We start from the raw sequence: 19,388 nt of genomic DNA, 5'->3' as shown, positions 1-19,388 counted from the left end.
TACCATTTCATTTAGATGAACAAGGTCCCTGTGGAAAGGTTAAAAAAAAAAAAAAAAAAAAAAAGAAACAGACAATGGAAGCAACAGCTTCTACACCACTCAATAACAGTGCAGGTCTTGTGATATGGGCTGCGTGCACATCTGTGCAGGCAGCCAGTTACCTCCTATCTCCATTAGTTTGTTATCGAGGAATAGATTAGGGGTGGGCACAATAAAACTGCATACCTGCACTGCAGCCTGATGTTTCAATAAGATCCAATGTACTACTAATAGGGGCCCACCAAAGGGCCATTTGCGTGGATAATTCCAATGTATCCCTTCTGTAAAGGAATGGATTGTTGGTGTTTATTATAGCAGTAACAATCCCCATTGGTTATCTCAGTTTGGGATCCCAATTATAGTGCAGAGCTTGAAGTGCAATGTCACAACTGCCTGCATAAGCTCTCCAGTGAACTATCCTCACAAACAGGCACCACCATAGACTTACTGTTTTCTGGTATGTTTAAATATATTGCAATAAAAATGTCATCGCTTCATTTATTTTAGGTATTGTTATGGATATGGTATCACAGACTTTATTGAGCAATTAAAAAATATACACAAAGGACAATTGTTTCTTTTTTTTTTTTTCTGTATTTTTCAAAATTTGATTTTCTTCCAGTTGAAGAACCCAGTTTCAAATCTGAAAAGGGCACTTGTTTCTACAGTAACTGTGTACACCTTGCTCAGTTCCAAGTACTGTATTCATTTCTTGTTACCGCTGCTGTGGTTCTCTCTCCTGTTTGGGAACTAAAACACTTCTTGTTCCAGGAATGGTAACTAAGTTGTTCTTTCTGATTCTATTTCTCCATAGAGTTCAGCTAACTTCTTAAACTCTGGTCCCCAGTCACCAAGGTAATTATAATCCTGGTCAGAGTGTGTAGTGACTGAATCCAGAGAGCTGATGGATCCGGCTTCTGATCTATGACCCTCATACGCATATGTTTGTATGGAGTCATAGGGAGGCACACTGGGATCGAGATCTGCCTCTGCCAATCTTTGTTTAATAAATTCATGAACATCTATACTGTTCAGGCTTGAAGAAGGCTGGTGCCTAGGTGCGTGCTTCACGTCAGGACGCACATCCCTCCGATACTTCAGCTCCTCAGCAGCTGATGGGTTCCGCAGGGCTGTGATGTCAAACGCTTCAGTATCCTCCTCTCCACCACCCTCGTCATCATACGTGACAACGTTTTCCCGAACATCCTCCTCGGAAATGATCAGGGGCTCCTTTTTGCTGCGTCTTAATGTAATGAAAAGGACCACAATTGCTAAAAAGAAAATTGCAAATATTAGGTTAGGTTTACAGACATTATATATGAAATAAGTAGCATATATCTTACATGGGTCACAATATACAATATCCCCCCCAAAAAAACAGATCAGACACTTGTGGACTGCTATTTGGATTCTTGCATTATTATGTTGGGCTTCAATGGAGTTATGATTAACTCAACTGTATGTTTGTATACACCATGGCCTACATTTTCAAACCTGGATGCCTAAATTTTGGCATCAAGAACAGATTCGCAGCTGAAATGGAGCTGGTGTCTAATTGAACTGTGCCAATTTACACCTGCTGAGAATCCAGCCACTAAAATACACCATAGGCAATTAAATAAGGGCATCCTGATTTTCAGAGGTGCACAACACTTGCAGCTTGCGCTGACTTCACTGGAAATTGTGGCTACTCAGGACTGGTAAACATAAGGCCACTTTTGTTAATACCCAGCTTTAGTTACAACCCTACGCCCCTCAACAGCTCCACTACTCAACACATACGTTTCAAATTTCCACTTTCCATTATAGAACCTTGTAACATTCAGATTGCCTGAACCTGCATTGTCACATTCATGGAATATCAGGGTTGGAAGGGACCTCAGAAGGTCATCTAGTCCAACCCCCTGCTCAGAGCAGGACCAATCACCAGACAGATTTTTGCCCCAGATCCCTAAATGGCCCCCTCAAGGATTGAACTCACAACTCTAGGTTTAGCAGGCCAATGCTCAAACCACTGAGCTAATTGTGTGTTTCTGTGTGTCATAAAACTGGGCACACATAATGTAAAACATTGGAAGAATATGTAATACACATAAACTAGAGTTTTTATGAGTACAGCTAAGGTTTACCTCCCATGCACAGCCCATTGATGGAAGAACAGGCTCCATTGTCAATAAGGCCCCGATTCTGCAAGTTGTCACATGCAGACAGTCTGCTGTAAACATGTTGAGTCCCACTTAAATCAATGATGCTCCATGTTGGCACAGCAGCCTGCCAGAATATAACAAGCAGTGCCTATTACGACTAAGAGGGAAATTTCCAATGGCACAAAGGGCAGTTGGGTGTCCAACCCCTATTAATGATCAATGAGATTTAGGTGCCTAATTTCTGCTTTGAAAATCTTCACCTAATATACAAAAGATGAGATTTTTCAACACTGCATAAGGGATCTGGATGCCCAGTTCCTACTAAAACCAATAAGCAATTAGCTATCAAATTAAAATCTTCAAGGTTTTGTTTTTACCTTTTGAAAAAAACAACAACAAAACACTCTTTCATTTGCATGTCCATGTAGTTGCACATATTGTGACTGTAATGTTGATAACATAACTCAAGTGCATTTCTGTACATTTTAAAATTATACTCTAAAACCCAGGAAATGGCTGATATAAGCTGTGGAGAAAGGAATCGGTAGAAAGAGCACAGGCTTTCAAGATAAATTCATTGATTTAAGAAATGTATGTGGGTCACGAGACAAATCCCATTGTTTCAAACATTCTCTGTTAGAATGCATAAAAACACATGGATAGTACAATGATGTTTATGTACAGCATGTTGTATCTCTGCCAAATGAGAATATTAAGCAATGGGTAAATTAAAACTGGTCTGGGCAAATAGAGAAAATTCATATCCAAGGACATTTATCTAATGTAATCATTTTATCGTTTAATATGTCCCCTGCCTCTCTTGATTATGTTGTGCATTGATATCAGCTCATCCCACAGAGGTAATTAGAAAGTGGCTTTTGTACAGTATTAATAGTGCTTCTTACAGAGTAATGCAATTCAAAAATCTTTTCCTCATCTCTCTTCTTTATCATTTTTCCAGCTGGTCTAGAGATGATCCTTGAGTCAATGGCTTTCTGAAATCTTTCCAAATTACCTGGGAAGCTCTGCAATGCTAATTACTCTGACCTCTGGAAATCTTTTTCTACAGGATGACAGTTTTTCATCAGTATGCTTTAAAGGCATTTTTCCTATTCATTTTAGCAAAACCTATATATAAAACCACAGCTTTATATTTCTAATTACCTCTTTTCACAAGTAATCCCTGGTTCAGAAACACATTATATTAAAAGCCGTTACTGCCACATTCTGAAGGCTAATGAAAGGATATCAGTATTTAACTAAGAGAGTGGCTTACCCAGAAGAATGATGACACAGAGCAGAATTGCAATTAAGGCTCCTGTGCTCAAACCGGCTGAGGAAAGGAAAGCTTCGGCATGGCAGGTCCGAACGCGCCCATCTCTCTCACATGCACAGACCCTGATCATAAGGGTGCTGCTGCTGCTGAGAGAAGGGATTCCACTATCAGAAATCAAAATCGGGAGGTAGTAGACATCTTGAGTAGTTCGGCTGAATCTCCTCCGTCTGGTCAGGATACTGGCTGTGTTATCTATAACCACAAAAAGCAGGACACCATGGCTTAATGAAGAATAATTATGATTATTTATTGTTTCTGTCATGCCCAAGGGTGTGAGATACACCTTCCTTCCTTAGAGGTTTTTAAGGTCAGGCTTGACAAAGCCCTGGCTGGGATGATTTAGTTGGGGATTAGGTCCTGCTCTGAGTAGGAGGTTGGACTAGATGACCTCCTGAGATCCCTTCCAACCCTGATATTCTATTCTATGATTCTATACCGCAACAAACAGACAGTCCCTGCCTCAAAGGGCTTACATTCTACAATTTAAACACGGCAGGACAAAGGTGTGTGGCAGAGGAAAACAATAGGGGGGAGTGGGGTGGGATTAGGCAGGGTTACATAAATAGCATGTGGCAGCTTTGTTAGTTCACATATGCTTCTTGGTGACTAAATTTACTTTGATAAAGTTTTTGGGCCTCATTCTCACTTAAGGACGCTTTGTACCATCTGGGTAGTGTAAAGGGACCTGAAAGGGGGTGTAAGTGTAACTTACGTCCACTTAAAGTCCCATTTTCCACTACCACAGTTGTGTAAAAGGTCTTTAAGTAAATGAGAATAAGGCCCTTCAATTTAACTGACTGTGTTTCTTATAGGCTTCACAGCAGAAGTGAGTTATCAGGAGAGATCTGAGCAAGGAGAAGATGGTGGCCAAAAAGCACCAGCTGTGGGAAGTTCAAGGTGGAGGTGAGAGTTGACGGTGTGTGCTAGGGTAGCAGGCATGGGAAGTTAGAAGGAAACACTAAGCTAAACTTGAGGGAATGGGCAAATGGATTCGAGTCATAGCAGAACAGAAAAGGGGGAAGAGGAAGTTCATGTTGAATTTCCTTATTTAGAAGTTACTCAGGTCCAGCTGGCATGCACTGCAGTTAATGACAATAGTGATTATTTTAATTTTACATTTATGTGATAGTAGCACCCAGAGGCCCTCATTAGGATCAGGACCCCATTGTGCTAGGTGTTGTGCAAACACATAAGAAGACACTGTTCCTATTCCAAACAGCATGCAATCTAAAAAGTCAAGTGGAAGAGGGAGTTGATACATTTTTATATACATATATACATCTACAGAAGTATTTTTTAGTAATTATAAACAAGAGTCACTTATCCCCATCAACATGTTACCAAATCCATCCTTAACTGGTTGATTTCTTAAAGACATTGTGAGCAGAGATGAATCCTGAGGAGCAATATGAAAGAGGAGGATAGTGGCCATAAAGATCAGTTCAGGGAATGTTGTGATGTTTTCAAGAGAAACTTGTAAGTTAGCTGATGAGTCTGGTATCACTGGCAGAGCCAAGGAGATGGGTCATCGTGTATGTGTGATGCAATTAGGTGGATACATATGACCATGCAGATGTATCTCTGTAAGAGTGGAGTGATTAAGCACAGGGAGGAGAAAACAGTGGGATGATTTTATAATATTATTGGGAGTCACCACATGATACTTTTACATAGATATCCTCACAAGCTTTGTTTAACCAGCTCTACAGGCAGGAAGATCTTGCACACACGTGTGTTGGGGCAGTTCTTTTTGGAAGTGGCTTTCACATCACTATTAAAGTCTGTTCACTGCCTGACTCTTTCTGATTGGAATATTTTTGTTTAGGTGTTGAGCTGCTGTACACAGGACATACTGAAGCAAACATAATCATTATATGGGTTCAGAAGCCCAATGAGTGCTGAAGAATGCTAAGAAAGACCAACTGACCAAGATTATGGCGTGTGCTGAAGTCCATCCAACTAGGATGAACTGAGGAAAGTATGAATTTTCCTGAGGAGTGGAGGAAATTGAAGCAGGAAAGCACATACACATTGTCAAGAGTCCTGTTAAAAGGCCTGAACAGTTGGGTTGGCTTAGTGATGCTTCAAGACTCTGCTAACAATGCTTTGGGAAAGGGGCACACCAAGAGAACTAGGTAGATGTCACTGAAAAATGGATACAGGTGCAGGAATATAGATAGAATGGCATGTTCCAGCCCCCAGGGCTGGTTGTTTTCCATGGTGGAGAGGGGTCACGAGTATGGCTAGGTTGGGTAGGTACTACTTACTTGGTTTTGATTCAATATGCCAGCCCTTTCTCTATCAAGCTCTTTGTGCCATCATTTTAAACATTGATCTCATCTGTCTCTCTATCCTAACATTTCACCCATGCCTGCAGCAAGATCAATCTACTTATGTGACCCCCATCACCATGGCACTGGAATGCTTGGCAATTGTTAATGGATTTCGTTCTCAACACCCTGTGAGGTTAGATATCATCCCATTTTTACATGTGGGGAAATGAGGCAAAGGGCAGATTAATTGATGTACCCAAGGTCACACAGCAAGTCTGTGGCTGAGCCAGGAACTGAATATGTTTCCCAAGTCCCAGTCAAGTGGCTTATTCACTGTGCTTATTGGTGCTTTCTTGGATGACTTAGCTAAATATATTTATATTGTCTCCCTCATTTTCACTGGTTGCAATATATAAAACTACCTCTTAAGTCTCCTTCTGCACTTAAAGATCAAGGTGCACTTTTGTGGGTTATGCTCTGGGTTGGCTGCCCAGCAGACTTCCTCTCACTTTTTTGGTGGTATGCTGCCTGCCTGCTTTTTTGCGCACAAATCCATGATCAGACCCCATGTATAAAAACACAAATGGATCATTCTTTTAAGTCATTAGCACCCATTGATAGCATGTTCCTACAAAACAGCCTGAGAGTGTGGAAATAATATTTATAATGATACAATCTCTCCCCTCCGTTATTGAGATGCTAGGGTGTTGTAGCACATTTAAAATAAAATAAATGAAAACCCCTCAGCAATAATTAAAAGGGTGTCAAATAGTCTTGCAAGAAAACCCCAACAGAAATACTACACAAGAAATACAGCGAATCTGTACAGCTGCTTTTGATTTTGTGCCACAGATCTTATTCCAAAATACACCTAAAAGTGTATGCACTACAAAAATATTTGTTTTAAGACATCTCCAAATAAGCTGATAAAATTTTAGTTTTTCCATGCATTGTCTGGGAAGTAGCCATACTGAGACTCTGCAGCTATGACATTTTATAATGAAAATCAAGATCCCTCGACTAATATTCACTGTTTCACCATTGAAGTACATGCTATTTCCACCTTATTTTGCAGCTCCCCTCATTTTGAGTTACAATTGTGTCACTTGATTGAAAAGATCAAATTAGATGTCACTGGGATTCAGATTACATTTATTATATTCAGAGACCTCTTCCCCAGAGCAGGGTGAGAGTACTGACCTGTGGATTCTATTCACAGACTATGCCCTGGAAAGAGATTCATCAAGTTCACAGGTTTTACAGGCCTCTGCCAATTTAATTTTAAAAGAATTGGAAGATTCATAAGGCTTATTTGACAAGAGGTTGGAAGAGCTTGTTCTTTGATACATGTATGACATTTTACATTTAATAAAATGTTTTTTTCACAAACAATCTCAGTTCTTTTATTCTAGCATATGGATGGGGCGATGGGCTATCCTGATGCTGCATTGGCTACAAAAGACCATAATATTGACCTCACCACTCATTAAACAGTAGGGGCTGTTGTCTGGCTTGTTCGAAAAGAAGTGTGCCCCCTTTAAGGACTAGAAAGCAAAGGAGTGACTTTTGACAGCAGCAGCAGACCAGGGCAGCATGGAGTTTCTGACCCGTCATCCAGAGGTGACCATAAGATCCATGCTGGTGCAGAAAAAGCCTTCTTTTACCTAGACCAGCGGAACAGCACCCATCCTGCCACCCATGAAAGTGGTAAAATACCAGGGTTTGTCAGGTTCTGCTGTGGGCATTGCACTAGTTGCTCCTTTCTCGGGGGGGGAGGGGTTCCCTCGCCACCAGATTGGCGAAGGCAAAGTGGTTTTTTTGTTTTGTTTTGTTTTTTCTTTCCTCAAAGCAGGTTCAGCAGGGCTTAGTTGGGTGAACATGAGACAGGAATTAGGCTATGATGTATGTAATTGTGTAAATGTGGTGTGGCTGTCCAGTGCATGTATGCCATAGGGAAGGGACACAATGATCAGACAAAATGGATTGGTAAAGGATGTAAAGAAGGTATGCTTTAAAGGAGCAGAAACAGAGATATGGACTGAGTTCCCATTGACTTCAGTTCCCAAAATTGCCATTGACTTCAGTGGGGACAGGAATTCACACATTGTCATTGTTGATCTAATAACTCAGCCCATATCTGGGATAATTCGAGTTAACTTGTTCTGACCTTGACACCAAGAACAAGATTCTTAGTAATTTTCATACCCAAAAGTACAATGTTATACAACGTTTTATTTAATATGGCAAAATTCCCATTGACTTCAATGAGGCCAGGATTTCACCCCATGTGTTTTGTAGTGCAAATCTGCAAACCACTCCAGAGCTAGATTTGCAATATGTGAAGGACGATCATCGTACAGAAGAACCAACAAATTTGACATTTTAAGAACTTGTATCTTCCAGAATGCAATATCAGGCCTTAAAAATCCAACTGAATTGCATTCTATCAACCAGAATTTTCATCTGATGAAACAGAATAACCAAAATGTAGTCAATTATTTTAATTTGCAACATGACTTTTAAAAAAGTGCCAAATCCTGACTGGCACTGGGCTCCCAGAATTGCAATGAAGTCAATGGGAATTGCAGGTATTCAGCACATCTCAGGATGTAGTGTTATATATACAAAGAAAAAGCAATTTTAGAATAGAATGGTCAATCCTAGGGAGGGTTTGATTTCAAGTTGTAAAAAAATAGGTTGAGAAAACAACACCACAAACTTATCTAGACAATATAATAAAGTAAAAATATCAAGAATACATTTAAGGACTAAAGCTTATAGTGCAATTCCATTTTGGTGACAAGTAACACAATATCCATCAACTGAGCATCAACAGTTGCATCAGTCATGACGCTCATCCCAATAAAAGTTATCCTCAGATCTTCTACAGCTAATCAAAAATGTAGTAGCAAGTGATATTAGGAATACCGATGATGGCCCTTTACTTCTATTTGTGATTCGTTATTATTCTGTTGTGATAGTGTCTACACGCCCCAACATATAAGCTCAGTTACTCTGTGTAAATTTAGACAGACTAAGGCCTTGTCTACACTACGAGAGTACTTCGATTTTAGTTAATTCGACTATGTGGAATCGATATTACTAAGTCGAACGTGTGTGTCCACACTAAGGACAGTAATTCGACTTTGTGAGACTTTGTGAGTCCACACTAACGGGGCAAGCGTCGACATTGGAAGCGGTGCACTGTGGGCAGCTATCCCACAGTTCCCGCAGTCCCCCCTGCCCATTGGAATTCTGGGTTGAGCCCCAAATGCCTTCTGGGTAAAAAAATGTGTCGAGGGTGCTTTTGGGCGCCTGTCGTCATCCGTCCGTCACTCACGCCCTCCCTCCCTCCCTCCCTGAAAGCGCCGGCGGGAAATCAGTTCGCGCGCTTTTCTGATTACTGACAGCGCGGACGCCACAGCAGTGCGAGCATGGATCCCGCTGCGACCATCGCTGCAGTTGTGGCAGTTCTCAACGCCTCGCAGCTTCTCCTCCACCTGTACCAGAGGCAGCTGCAGATCAATCATGAGAGGAGGCTACGGCACCACCGTGACGGCATGAAGTCGGACACTAGCTCCGACCTCTCTGAGAACATGAGACCCAGCGCCCAGGACATCTCGCTGTCACTGGGTCTTGTTGATACTGTTGAACGGCGATTCTGGGCCCGTGAAACAAGCACGGAATGGTGGGACCGCATAGTGCTGCAGGTCTGGGATGAATCCCAGTGGCTGCGCAACTTTCGCATGCGGAAGGGGACTTTCCTCGAACTGTGTGAGTTGCTGTCCCCTGCCCTGAAGCGAAAGGACACCCGGATGCGGGCAGCCCTGACTGTCCAGAAGCGAGTGGCCATAGCCCTCTGGAAGCTCGCAACGCCAGACAGCTACCGGTCCGTCGCTAACCAGTTTGGCGTGGGCAAGTCTACCGTGGGGGTTGCTGTTATGCAAGTAGCCAGGGCAATCGTCAAGCTACTGCTATCTAAGGTAGTGACCCTGGGAAACGTGGAGCTCATCAGAGATGGCTTTGCCGAGATGGGATTCCCAAACTGCGGTGGGGCTATAGATGGGACTCACATCCCTATCCTGGGACCGGACCACCAGGCCAGCCAGTACATCAACCGGAAGGGCTACTTTTCCATGGTGCTGCAAGCACTGGTGGACCATCGGGGACGTTTTACCAATATCTACGTTGGATGGCCTGGCAAGGTTCATGACGCTAGGGTGTTCAGGAACTCTGGTCTGTGTAGACGGCTGCAGGAAGGTCTTTACTTCCCGGACCACAAAGTAACTGTTGGGGATGTGGAGATGCCTACAGTCATCCTCGGGGACCCTGCATACCCGCTAATGCCCTGGCTCATGAAGCCCTACACTGGCGCACTGGACTCAGGGAAAGAACTATTCAACTACCGGCTCAGCAAGTGCAGAATGGTGGTGGAGTGTGCTTTTGGCCGTCTCAAGGGGAGATGGAGAAGCCTACTCACTCGCTGTGATCTCAGCGAGACCAATATCCCCATTGTGATAGCTGCTTGCTGTGTGCTCCACAATTTGTGTGAGAGCAAGGGGGAGACCTATATGTCGGGGTGGGAGGTTGAGGCAAATAGCCTGGCTTCTGATTACGTCCAGCCAGACAGCAGGGCGATTAGAAGATCACAGCGGGACGCGCTGTGCATCAGGGAGGCTTTGAAAGCCAGGTTCCTGACTGAGCAGGGTCTCCAGTGACTTTTTACTTTGTGGACACAGATGCTGAACCTGCCCCCGTTTCTTTACCCAGTTACTGTTGACTATCCTTCCAAGTTACATACCCCCTTCCCCACCTTCCCAACAAATAAAATCTGTTCCGTTTTGTTAATGAACAAGGTTCTCTTTTTTACTGTTTTCGCGGGAATGTTTTAAACCGGGGACGCAGACTGTGGCGGGGGGCGGGCTTATTGTTTTGATGCAAATGATGCTTCTAAAGTCCGGGAATGACAGGCTCCGCAGTGCTGGATTGGTTGTTTCAACGCAGCCTGCCAGCAGTCCTGGGCGGGACTGCATGTATGTGTCGGCCAAGTGACTTTCTGGCAGGGGGCGGAGGGTAACAGATCCCCTGCTGCGTGGCTCTGTGATCCAGGATAAGGACCGCGGCATAGGATCTCTAACTGCCCTCCCCCGCCACAAAGTCACAGATCAACCCCCTCGCACCCCAGAACATGAAAACCGCCTCCCAGACTGACCAGGGTAACTGGTGACTGTACTGTGTATGTGTCCAGATGCTGGACCTGCCCCCGCCTCTGTAGCCTGCTACAGGTGACAGTGCTGTCCAAGTAACAAACACCTTCCCCCCCTTCAGACAGAATCCCCTCCAAAAGACACTCTCGGAAACAGTACTTAACAGAAACAGATGTTTTATTATGAACCGCACATGAAAAGGGGGGGGAGGAAACTTGGACGTGGGCTAGTGTGAGATGGGTAGGAAAGGACTTTTCAAACTTTGGAACGAGAGCCTTCCATTGCTGCAGCAGTGTGTAGGGGCCGACTGAAAGTTTTAACGGCCCTTGCCGCCCCTCCTTCTTTGTACTTTTGGTGAGGGGGGTGTGGGACTTGGTGGCGGGGGAGGGCGGTTAGAGATAGACAGCAGCAGGGCTCTGTCCTCCTGCCTCCGGTCTTGCAGAACATCCACTAGGCGCCGGAGCGTCTCCGTTTGCTCCCTCATTAGTCCAAGCAGGGTTTGAGTAGCCTGCTGGTCCTCCTGGCGCCACCTCTCCTCCCGTTCCATGACTGCTCTGTGCATTTGTGACAAGTTCTCCCTCCACTGTGTTGTCTGGGCTGCCTGCTCTCGTGAGCAGTCCATAAGTTCATAAAACATGTCTTCCCGCGTCTTTCTCTTCCTTCTTCTAATCTGCGCTAGCCTCTGGGAGTGTGATGCCAGGCTGGGTTGGGAGACAGTCGCAGATGTGTCTGTGGGAATGGGAAAAAGGGAGTAAATTCCTGAGACAGATAAATGAAGTTGCTAACAAAGAACATAGTCTTTCTCTGTGAACAACACCATGCACTGGACCTTTCACATGCGCACTCAGGACAAGGTCGAATTTTCGGCCCTCGCCTTCTGTGTCTGGGGTCCTGCAGTTGCGATCAGAGACGCGTTGCAGGACACCTCTACTTCTGCTGCAGGAAAACATGGTAAGCCGTAGACTTGTGGCAGCTTAAAAATGTAATAGTAGCACTGGGCTCCTTTCGCACTGAATGCAAGGCCACTCTCTGCTGGCAGCAATCAGGGAAGCATGAGCTCTGCCCCTGTCCCACCACCTCGCGGCTGTCCCCGGGAAAGATCCCTGTATGCTGCCCCTCTGCCGCCTCCACCGCGTGGCTGTAAAGCAGTCCCAATACTAACATTCCCCTCCCTAATTTAAAGCAGGGCGTCATGTGTGACATTACACTCATGAGGATCTCGGAGACCGAGAGGGGAAGGATGCTGCGTGAGACCATGCAGAGGCCTGGGTCGTATGCCGCCATGCTGTGCCGCGCACTGATCCCGGACTACCTGATGGACTCATGGCGTGGGAACGTGTGTTACCACGGGGGACCGAACAAGATCGCCCTGCCGTGGAACCTCATGCGCATGCTGGAGCGGTACCTCCAGGAGAGCTATGCCGAGCTATCCCAGGAGGACTGTCTGTCCATTCCCGGGCACATTGACCGTCTTTTCATTTAAGTTCAGCATAAGGGACTACAGAGTGGAGCGTCCTGTGGTGGCCTAATCATGAATATCCGGACATTACTTGATTTTCTATACATAGTTAGGAGTAAATAGTTCACTAAGCCAACTAAATCATGAACAACAAATTACTAATATAGTTAATATTCCTGTTTTGTTATAAATAAAAGTTTCTATGTTTAAATGAGTGACTGAAAAGCCCATTCTTAACAATATAAATATTCCAGTTATGTTTAAATGAAATGTTGAGATGTTTAAAGCACTCACTGCTTGATCCTTCCCCTGATTCGGTGTCCGGGGTAACGGCTGTGGACGGTTGGTAGGGGATCTCGGTAAGGGTGATGAAGAGCTCCTGGCTGTCGGGGAAATCAGCGGTGCAAGCGCTGTCGACTGCCTCGTCCTCCTCATCTCCTTCCTCATCTTCCCCGTCACCTAACATTTCCGAGGAGGAACCGGCCGTGGACAATATCCCATCCTCGGAGTCCACGGTCACTGGTGGGGTAGTGGTGGCGGCCGCACCTAGGATGGAATGCAGTGCCTCGTAGAAACGTGATGTGTGGGGCTGGGATCCGGAGCGTCGGTTTGCCTCTTTGTTTTTTTGGTAGCCTTGTCTCAGCTCCTTGATTTTCACGCGGCACTGCGTTGCATCCCGGCTGTATCCTCTCTCTGCCATGGCTTTAGAGATCTTCTCATAGATCTTTGCATTCCTTCTTTTGGAGCGCAGCTCTGAAAGCACGGACTCATCGCCCCACACAGCGATGAGATCCAAGACTTCCCGATCAGTCCATGCTGGGGCCCTCTTTCTATTAGATTGCACGGCCAACTCTGCTGGAGAGCTCTGCATCGTTGCCAGTGCTGCTGAGCTCTCCACGCTGTCCAAACAGAAAATGAGATTCAAACTGGCCAGACAGGAAAAGGAATTCAAATTTTCCCGGGGCTTTTCCTGTGTGGCTGGTCAGAGCATCCGAGCTCGAAGTGCTGTCCAGAGCGTCAACAGAGTGGTGCACTGTGGGATAGCTCCCGGAGCTATTACCGTCGATTTCCATCCACACCTAGCCTAATTCGATATTGCCATTTCGAATTTAGCGCTACTCCTCTCGTTTTCGAGGATTACAGAAGTCGAATTTAAAAGAGCTCTATTTCGAACTAAATAGCTTCGTGGTGTGGACGGGTGCAGGGTTAATTCGATGTAACGGCGCTAAATTCGATATAAACTCCTAGTGTAGACCAGGCCTAAGAAGTTCCTACAGTATTTGCTCATGTAAATCTGCCTGGGATGACATCCAAAAGAGGCCCAGTCTTTAAATCTGGGCAGGAAAGCATAACCTCCTCCTTTCTTCCCCGACATAAATCTAACCTAGAGTGAGTGATCCGATGCATGCAGCTAAAGCAGCAGTGACAAAAATGCAGTCTGTTAAGGAAAAAAAAAATCAGAGACCTAATACAAGAGCAAAAAGTGAACCATCCTGAGCAGAAAGGGTTTAAAGTCACACAAAAAATATGAGTAGCAACCTAGCAATGATGAAAGAATTTAAGCATGGAAGCTTATTGGCAAAGCTGTGAAGGAAAGAACATTGAAACATGAGGTCTGATATGAAATAAGGCAGCAGATAACTGCAGACAGGGGAAAATCTATTGTGAAGATGAAAATCCAAACTGAAAAAGCACAAAGATGTCAAAAGAAAAAAAAAAGGCAATGTTGAGAGAAGATGAAATAAAAAAGTCATGGACGAAGTTGGCAGATGTAACGCTAGAGTGAAGAAATCTTGAAAGAATGAAGTTTAACCCGCCCCCCCCCAAATGAGAAGCTGACATTTTTATACTGTATAAAATAAATTCGTAAACACCAAAGAGTTGGAAGAATGAAATGCAACAACATTTTAACCAGTTTTTCATTTTTAACTCTTTTAAAAAAAGATAGTAAACATCAAGAGGCATGGTTTTAAACACAAAAGCAGTTAGAGCCAAGGTCTCTAATTTAGAAATGCCCTTGATCATGGTTATTTGGGTACTTTATATCTTTCTAAAAGTACTTATGGTATGGAATAAGTAGACAAAACCCTAGCTGGAATGTGTCTAAGATCTCTATAATAGTAAGCAAAATTAGAGCCATGTGTATAAAAAATGAATATTGTTTTCTCCCAGTGGAGGTTTACAGGTATAAATACAAGCAAAGGAGGTTGTAGATATGTGTTGTGGTGATGTAATAGAGGGTCCAGGGGTATCAGTATGTATGTTCATTATTGCTATTGGGGAAACCTTGATAAAGGTAATACCTAGCTGTTATATAGTGCTTTTCTACGGTGGATCTCAAAGTGCTTTACAAAGGAGGTCAGTATCATTACCCCATGTGGGGAAACTGAGCACAGGAAGGTGAAGTGACTTGCCCAAGCTCACCCAGCAGGTCAGTGATAGTAGCAGAGCTGGTGTCCAGCATCTCAGTCTAGTGACTAAATATAAATAAAGTGAATAAATGTATAAAAGTTCAGCCAAACATTTGCTCCATGACTTTTCGTCCTATGCTTTTTATATTTATATTTGGTGACTTTTCTGAGGGAAGAAGAGAAGTTGGAGAAGGCATTGGGAGGGAAATTATGGACTGTGTAACTTATAAGTGGAAAAACTTAACATGAAACAAAAAAATCCCACAAATGTAGAAGGCCAAAGACAGTGGGGTACAAAGAAAGATGCTAGTGATTCATGTAAGGGTTATGGGGGAAATAACAGAGAGAGTTTCTTCTGACAAAGGAAAAGAGACAGAGGCAGATAGATAAGAAGGCAGATATATAGGAACAGAAGCAGTTACAGGTTGGTTCAACAGGGCCAGAAGTGAACCAGCCTTTGTAAATAGGCTAGATGGTTCATGTTCAATGACCTATCTATACTTGTTCCATAACAAAATATACTCTGTACATTCCAATAAGGCCCTTGACTCCTTTACAAAGCTGCACCCTTCCTTCCTGAAAAGATCTAAAGTCAGAAGTTGGGTCCCAAGGCTTTCTGGGGGTAAGAGGGTTGGCTGCTAAGGGGCTAACTTAGAGAGGGAGGGAGATTTGTCAGGTTCCTAGCTGTGCAAATAACCAAAGTTCATAATAACTGAACTTTTATACACACGGGCTATGCTTTGCAAATACGTGGAAGCTGGAACACAAGACTCTGCTCAAGGGGGTATGAGGTTCAGTGTGGAATATTCCACACACCTCTAAGCAATCTTTCTTTATACTTTGGAATTGTAGACTATGAATCCAGACTATCCTGCACTCAAGGCCATTGTCACATTCCTCTTTCTTTCCAAAATGCCTGTTCATCTCTGACTTATTATATTTTGTTCCCGACCTGAGAAAGGCAATGCAGGAATAGGAAAAATATCAAAGAAGCTGAGATCTGGTGCTAGTTCTGGTGAAGGTGAAAGCAGGAGCACTTTGCAGACTACTAATTTATTTATTATTCACAATTTGAGGACTCTATTGACACATTATACACTACAGGCAGGCACAAGAGAAATGGAAGTAAAAAATAAAAGAAAAATCCATTTGTTGCTTTAGGCATATTTTAATTTGTTACTCAGTTCTGCTCATGTCAGCAGCTGAACTTTTAGAAGTTCTCTGAGATATTGTAACTAATTAAAAATAAACAAAATTATCTCAATGTTTGCTTTGGTAATATTCCTAAATTGATAGCTGCCAATTTCTTTTTTTAATATATATATTATATTTTTTCATTAATATTTACAAATACAACAAATATACCAAAATATTAGATTCAATATAATATAGCAAGTAAATAAAGAGGGTGAGAATAAAGGGAATCAAGGGGAAGCAACATATTTATCCTCAGAGTCTACATTAATCATAAAAAGCAACAAAGAGTCCTGTGGCACCTTATAGACTAACAGATGTATTGGAGCATAAGCTTTCGTGGGTGAATACCCACTTCGTCAAACACATGTAATGGAAATTTCTAGAGGCAGGTATAAATATGCAGGCAAGAATCAGTCTGGAGATAACGAGGTTAGTTCAATCACGGAGGGTGAGGCCCTCTTCTAGCAGTTGAGGTGTGAACACCAAAATCCTCCCTTTATATTTATACCTGCCTCTGGAAATTTCCATTACATGCGTCTGACAAAGTGGGTATTCACCCACAAAATCTTATGCTCCAATACATCTGTTAGTCTATGACTTGCCACAGGACACTTTGTTGCTTTTTACAGATCCAGACTAAGACGGCTATCCCTCTGATACATTAATCATAGACCTCTAAAAAGTCAGCTCAAATTGCTCTGTATTTTTTGGGCACTTCCTTTCTGCAGAATGCCAGTCATTTGTTAGCTGCAAGGTCAGCCATATCACTGACCCAGGCATACATATTTGGTGAAGATCAACTTTTCAATTTTTTCACGATTAATTTTTTAGCGACCAAAGCTGACATTAGAACCACACCACTTTGTTACCAGGTAATCTCCCGGTATCAGAAATATATCCAAGAATGAAACTTAAAGGAGAGGGCTCCAACTTAGCATCCAATATCAAATTGGTCTTTCGACCTACCTCATACCAGAAATTCTTGATACAGGGACACTCCCAAAACGTATGCACCAATGTACCAACAGAGTTACATTTCCTACATCAATCAGCATTTATGAGGCCCATTATCATTTACCTATGTGGGGACCACTATATCCAAAAAAATGTTTTTCGGTGAATAAGAGATAGTCTCAGGTCTATAGTTGCCTTTAATTTTTTTATCATTAGATACAATTGTATTCCATTGGGTCACAGATAGTTGTGTATCCAAATCTCTCTTCCAAGCAGCTCTCCAATTATCAATCTTTGGCAGAGTTTTTTGGGTCAGAAAATTGTAAAAGGATACTACTGGCCAAGTAAATCCAGGAAGTTTCCTCCAAAGTAATAAAAGTTCTGGAGTTTCTGGAGCTCCCAATGCATCCAGTCCAAACACGTTCATTAGTAAATGCTTTAATGGGAGATGTTTCCATGCTCAGGGGCAGGGCAAGCCAAATTGTTGCTGAAAATCTACAAATAGTTTAAATTTTTCATTGCCTATTACAGGGATCGGCAACCTTTGGTACGCGGCCCATCAGGGAAATCTGCTGCTGGGCCGGGACGGTTTGTTTACCTGCAGCGTCCGCAGGTTCGGCTGATCGTAGCTCCCACTGGCCGCGGTTCACCGTTCCAGGCCAATGGGGGTTGCGGGAAGTGGCGGCCAACACATCTCTCGGCCCACGTGGTTTCCCGCAGCCCCCATTGGCCTGGAACGGCGAACCGCAGCCAGTGGGAGCTGTGATCGGCTGAACCTGCGGACGCAGCAGGTAAACAAACCGTCCCGGCCCAGCAGCGGATTTCCCTGATGCACCGAGTGCCAAAGATTGCTGATCCCTGGCCTATTAGTTAGGAAACAGTCATAATTCCTGTCACCATCCAATCCAACCCAGTCAAGGTTTTGCCACTGATTTAAAAAATAAGACTGCTGTATGGGACCGCTTCTTTATGGAAGAATGCGTGGAAGAATAACTTTCTAGCCAAGTTTGACTAAGCTTGCTTCACAGCTGTTATTGTGGAAACTCTGGAGTCTTCAAATCCATAATAATTCAATCCTACAGTGTCTGAAATGGGGAGCGGATATACCAATTCTCATACAATCATAGAATCATAGAAGACTGAACACTTTGTGCAGCCATATCTAACAGCCCCAGAGATGCCTGGCTTAACAAAAAGGAGAGCTCATAATTTTCAAAGTTGGGAAAGCCAAACCCTCCCAGAGATAGGGGGAGCTGTTCAGAACCAGTCTTGGTTTCTTACCTGCACCCTAAAGGAACATTCTGAAAATATTATTGAATTTCTTAAAATAAGTTTGAGGAATAGAATTAGGGAGATCCCTCAGAAGATACAAATTCTGGGAAGGACATTCATTTTCAGTATATTAATTTTACCCCACAATCTGAGGGGTTAAGGAGTCCCATCTCCCCATTGTTGGTTCTCTCTATATCTTAGGAATGTCTTGAATATTTTGTATTTGTATAATCAGTATTCCTAAATATTTTATGTAAAACAACTGCCATTGACAGTTCTGATTTAAGAAAAGGCCTTTGTGGACATAATTATTAATGCCTAAGATTTCTGATTTACTCCAATTAATTTTATATCCTGAGAGGTGTCCAAACTTTTTAACAGTGGTTAGAAGGTTAGGAATGGTAACTTTGGGCTTAGATACAAATACAAGAGCATCATCCGTATAGAGCATAATGTTGTACTCTGTTATCCCCCACCCTGATATAATAAATATATTGATTTGCTCAGATAGCAATGGCTACAACTTCTAGAGTTAAATCAAACAGAAGAGAACAAAGGGGGCAGCCCTGCCTCATTCCTCTCTGTAACAGAAATGGGGCAGAAATAATACCTTTGGTCACTTTCCTGGAAGTCGGGGTTAGAGTGCAAAAGTTTAATCCAAGCAATAAATTGGTTACCAAATCCAAATTTTGCTAACACATGAAAAAGATAGTCACAGGCTATGTGGTTAAAGATCTTTTTTGGCATCAAAATAAACAAGAGCTAAGGGTACCTTAGTATCTCTTGAAGCAGCAATAATATCAATCAGATGACACAAATTATCTAAGCCATGTCTATTATGAAGGAAGCCTACCTGATTTATGTGTATAACGTGTGAGAGAACTTCGTCCAATCGCATAGCAAGAGCTTTGACTGAAATCTTAGCATCACAATTTATTAAAGAAATTGGCCTGTGATTTCTACATAGACCAAAGGTCTTTCCCAGGTTTAGAAATATCTGAAATTACAACATCTCTTAGAGTAGGCAGGAGAGTTTGCTCATTCTTGGCCTCATTGAACATGTTCAATAATCTGAGTGTTAAAGTTACACAGA

General features: G+C 43.1%; 1 protein-coding gene across 2 annotated transcripts in view; it reads right to left on the bottom strand.

Moving 5' to 3' along the window:
• Positions 1 to 819: 819 nt before the first annotated feature.
• CDH18 (cadherin 18) overlaps positions 820 to 19,388 on the bottom strand; it is a 258,530-nt gene continuing 239,961 nt past the window's right edge. For both annotated transcript variants that reach the window (XM_065399560.1, XM_065399561.1), the window contains exons 10-11: positions 3,463 to 3,714; positions 820 to 1,310 (exon numbers count right to left, since the gene is read on the bottom strand). In XM_065399560.1, the coding sequence (XP_065255632.1) occupies positions 820 to 1,310; positions 3,463 to 3,714 (743 nt within the window). The remainder of the gene's footprint in view (positions 1,311 to 3,462; positions 3,715 to 19,388) is intronic.

Source organism: Emys orbicularis, chromosome 2 (genome assembly GCF_028017835.1).
Source record: "Emys orbicularis isolate rEmyOrb1 chromosome 2, rEmyOrb1.hap1, whole genome shotgun sequence".
Taxonomy (NCBI): domain Eukaryota; kingdom Metazoa; phylum Chordata; order Testudines; family Emydidae; genus Emys; species Emys orbicularis.
This window is presented reverse-complemented; position numbering and strand designations above follow the sequence as displayed.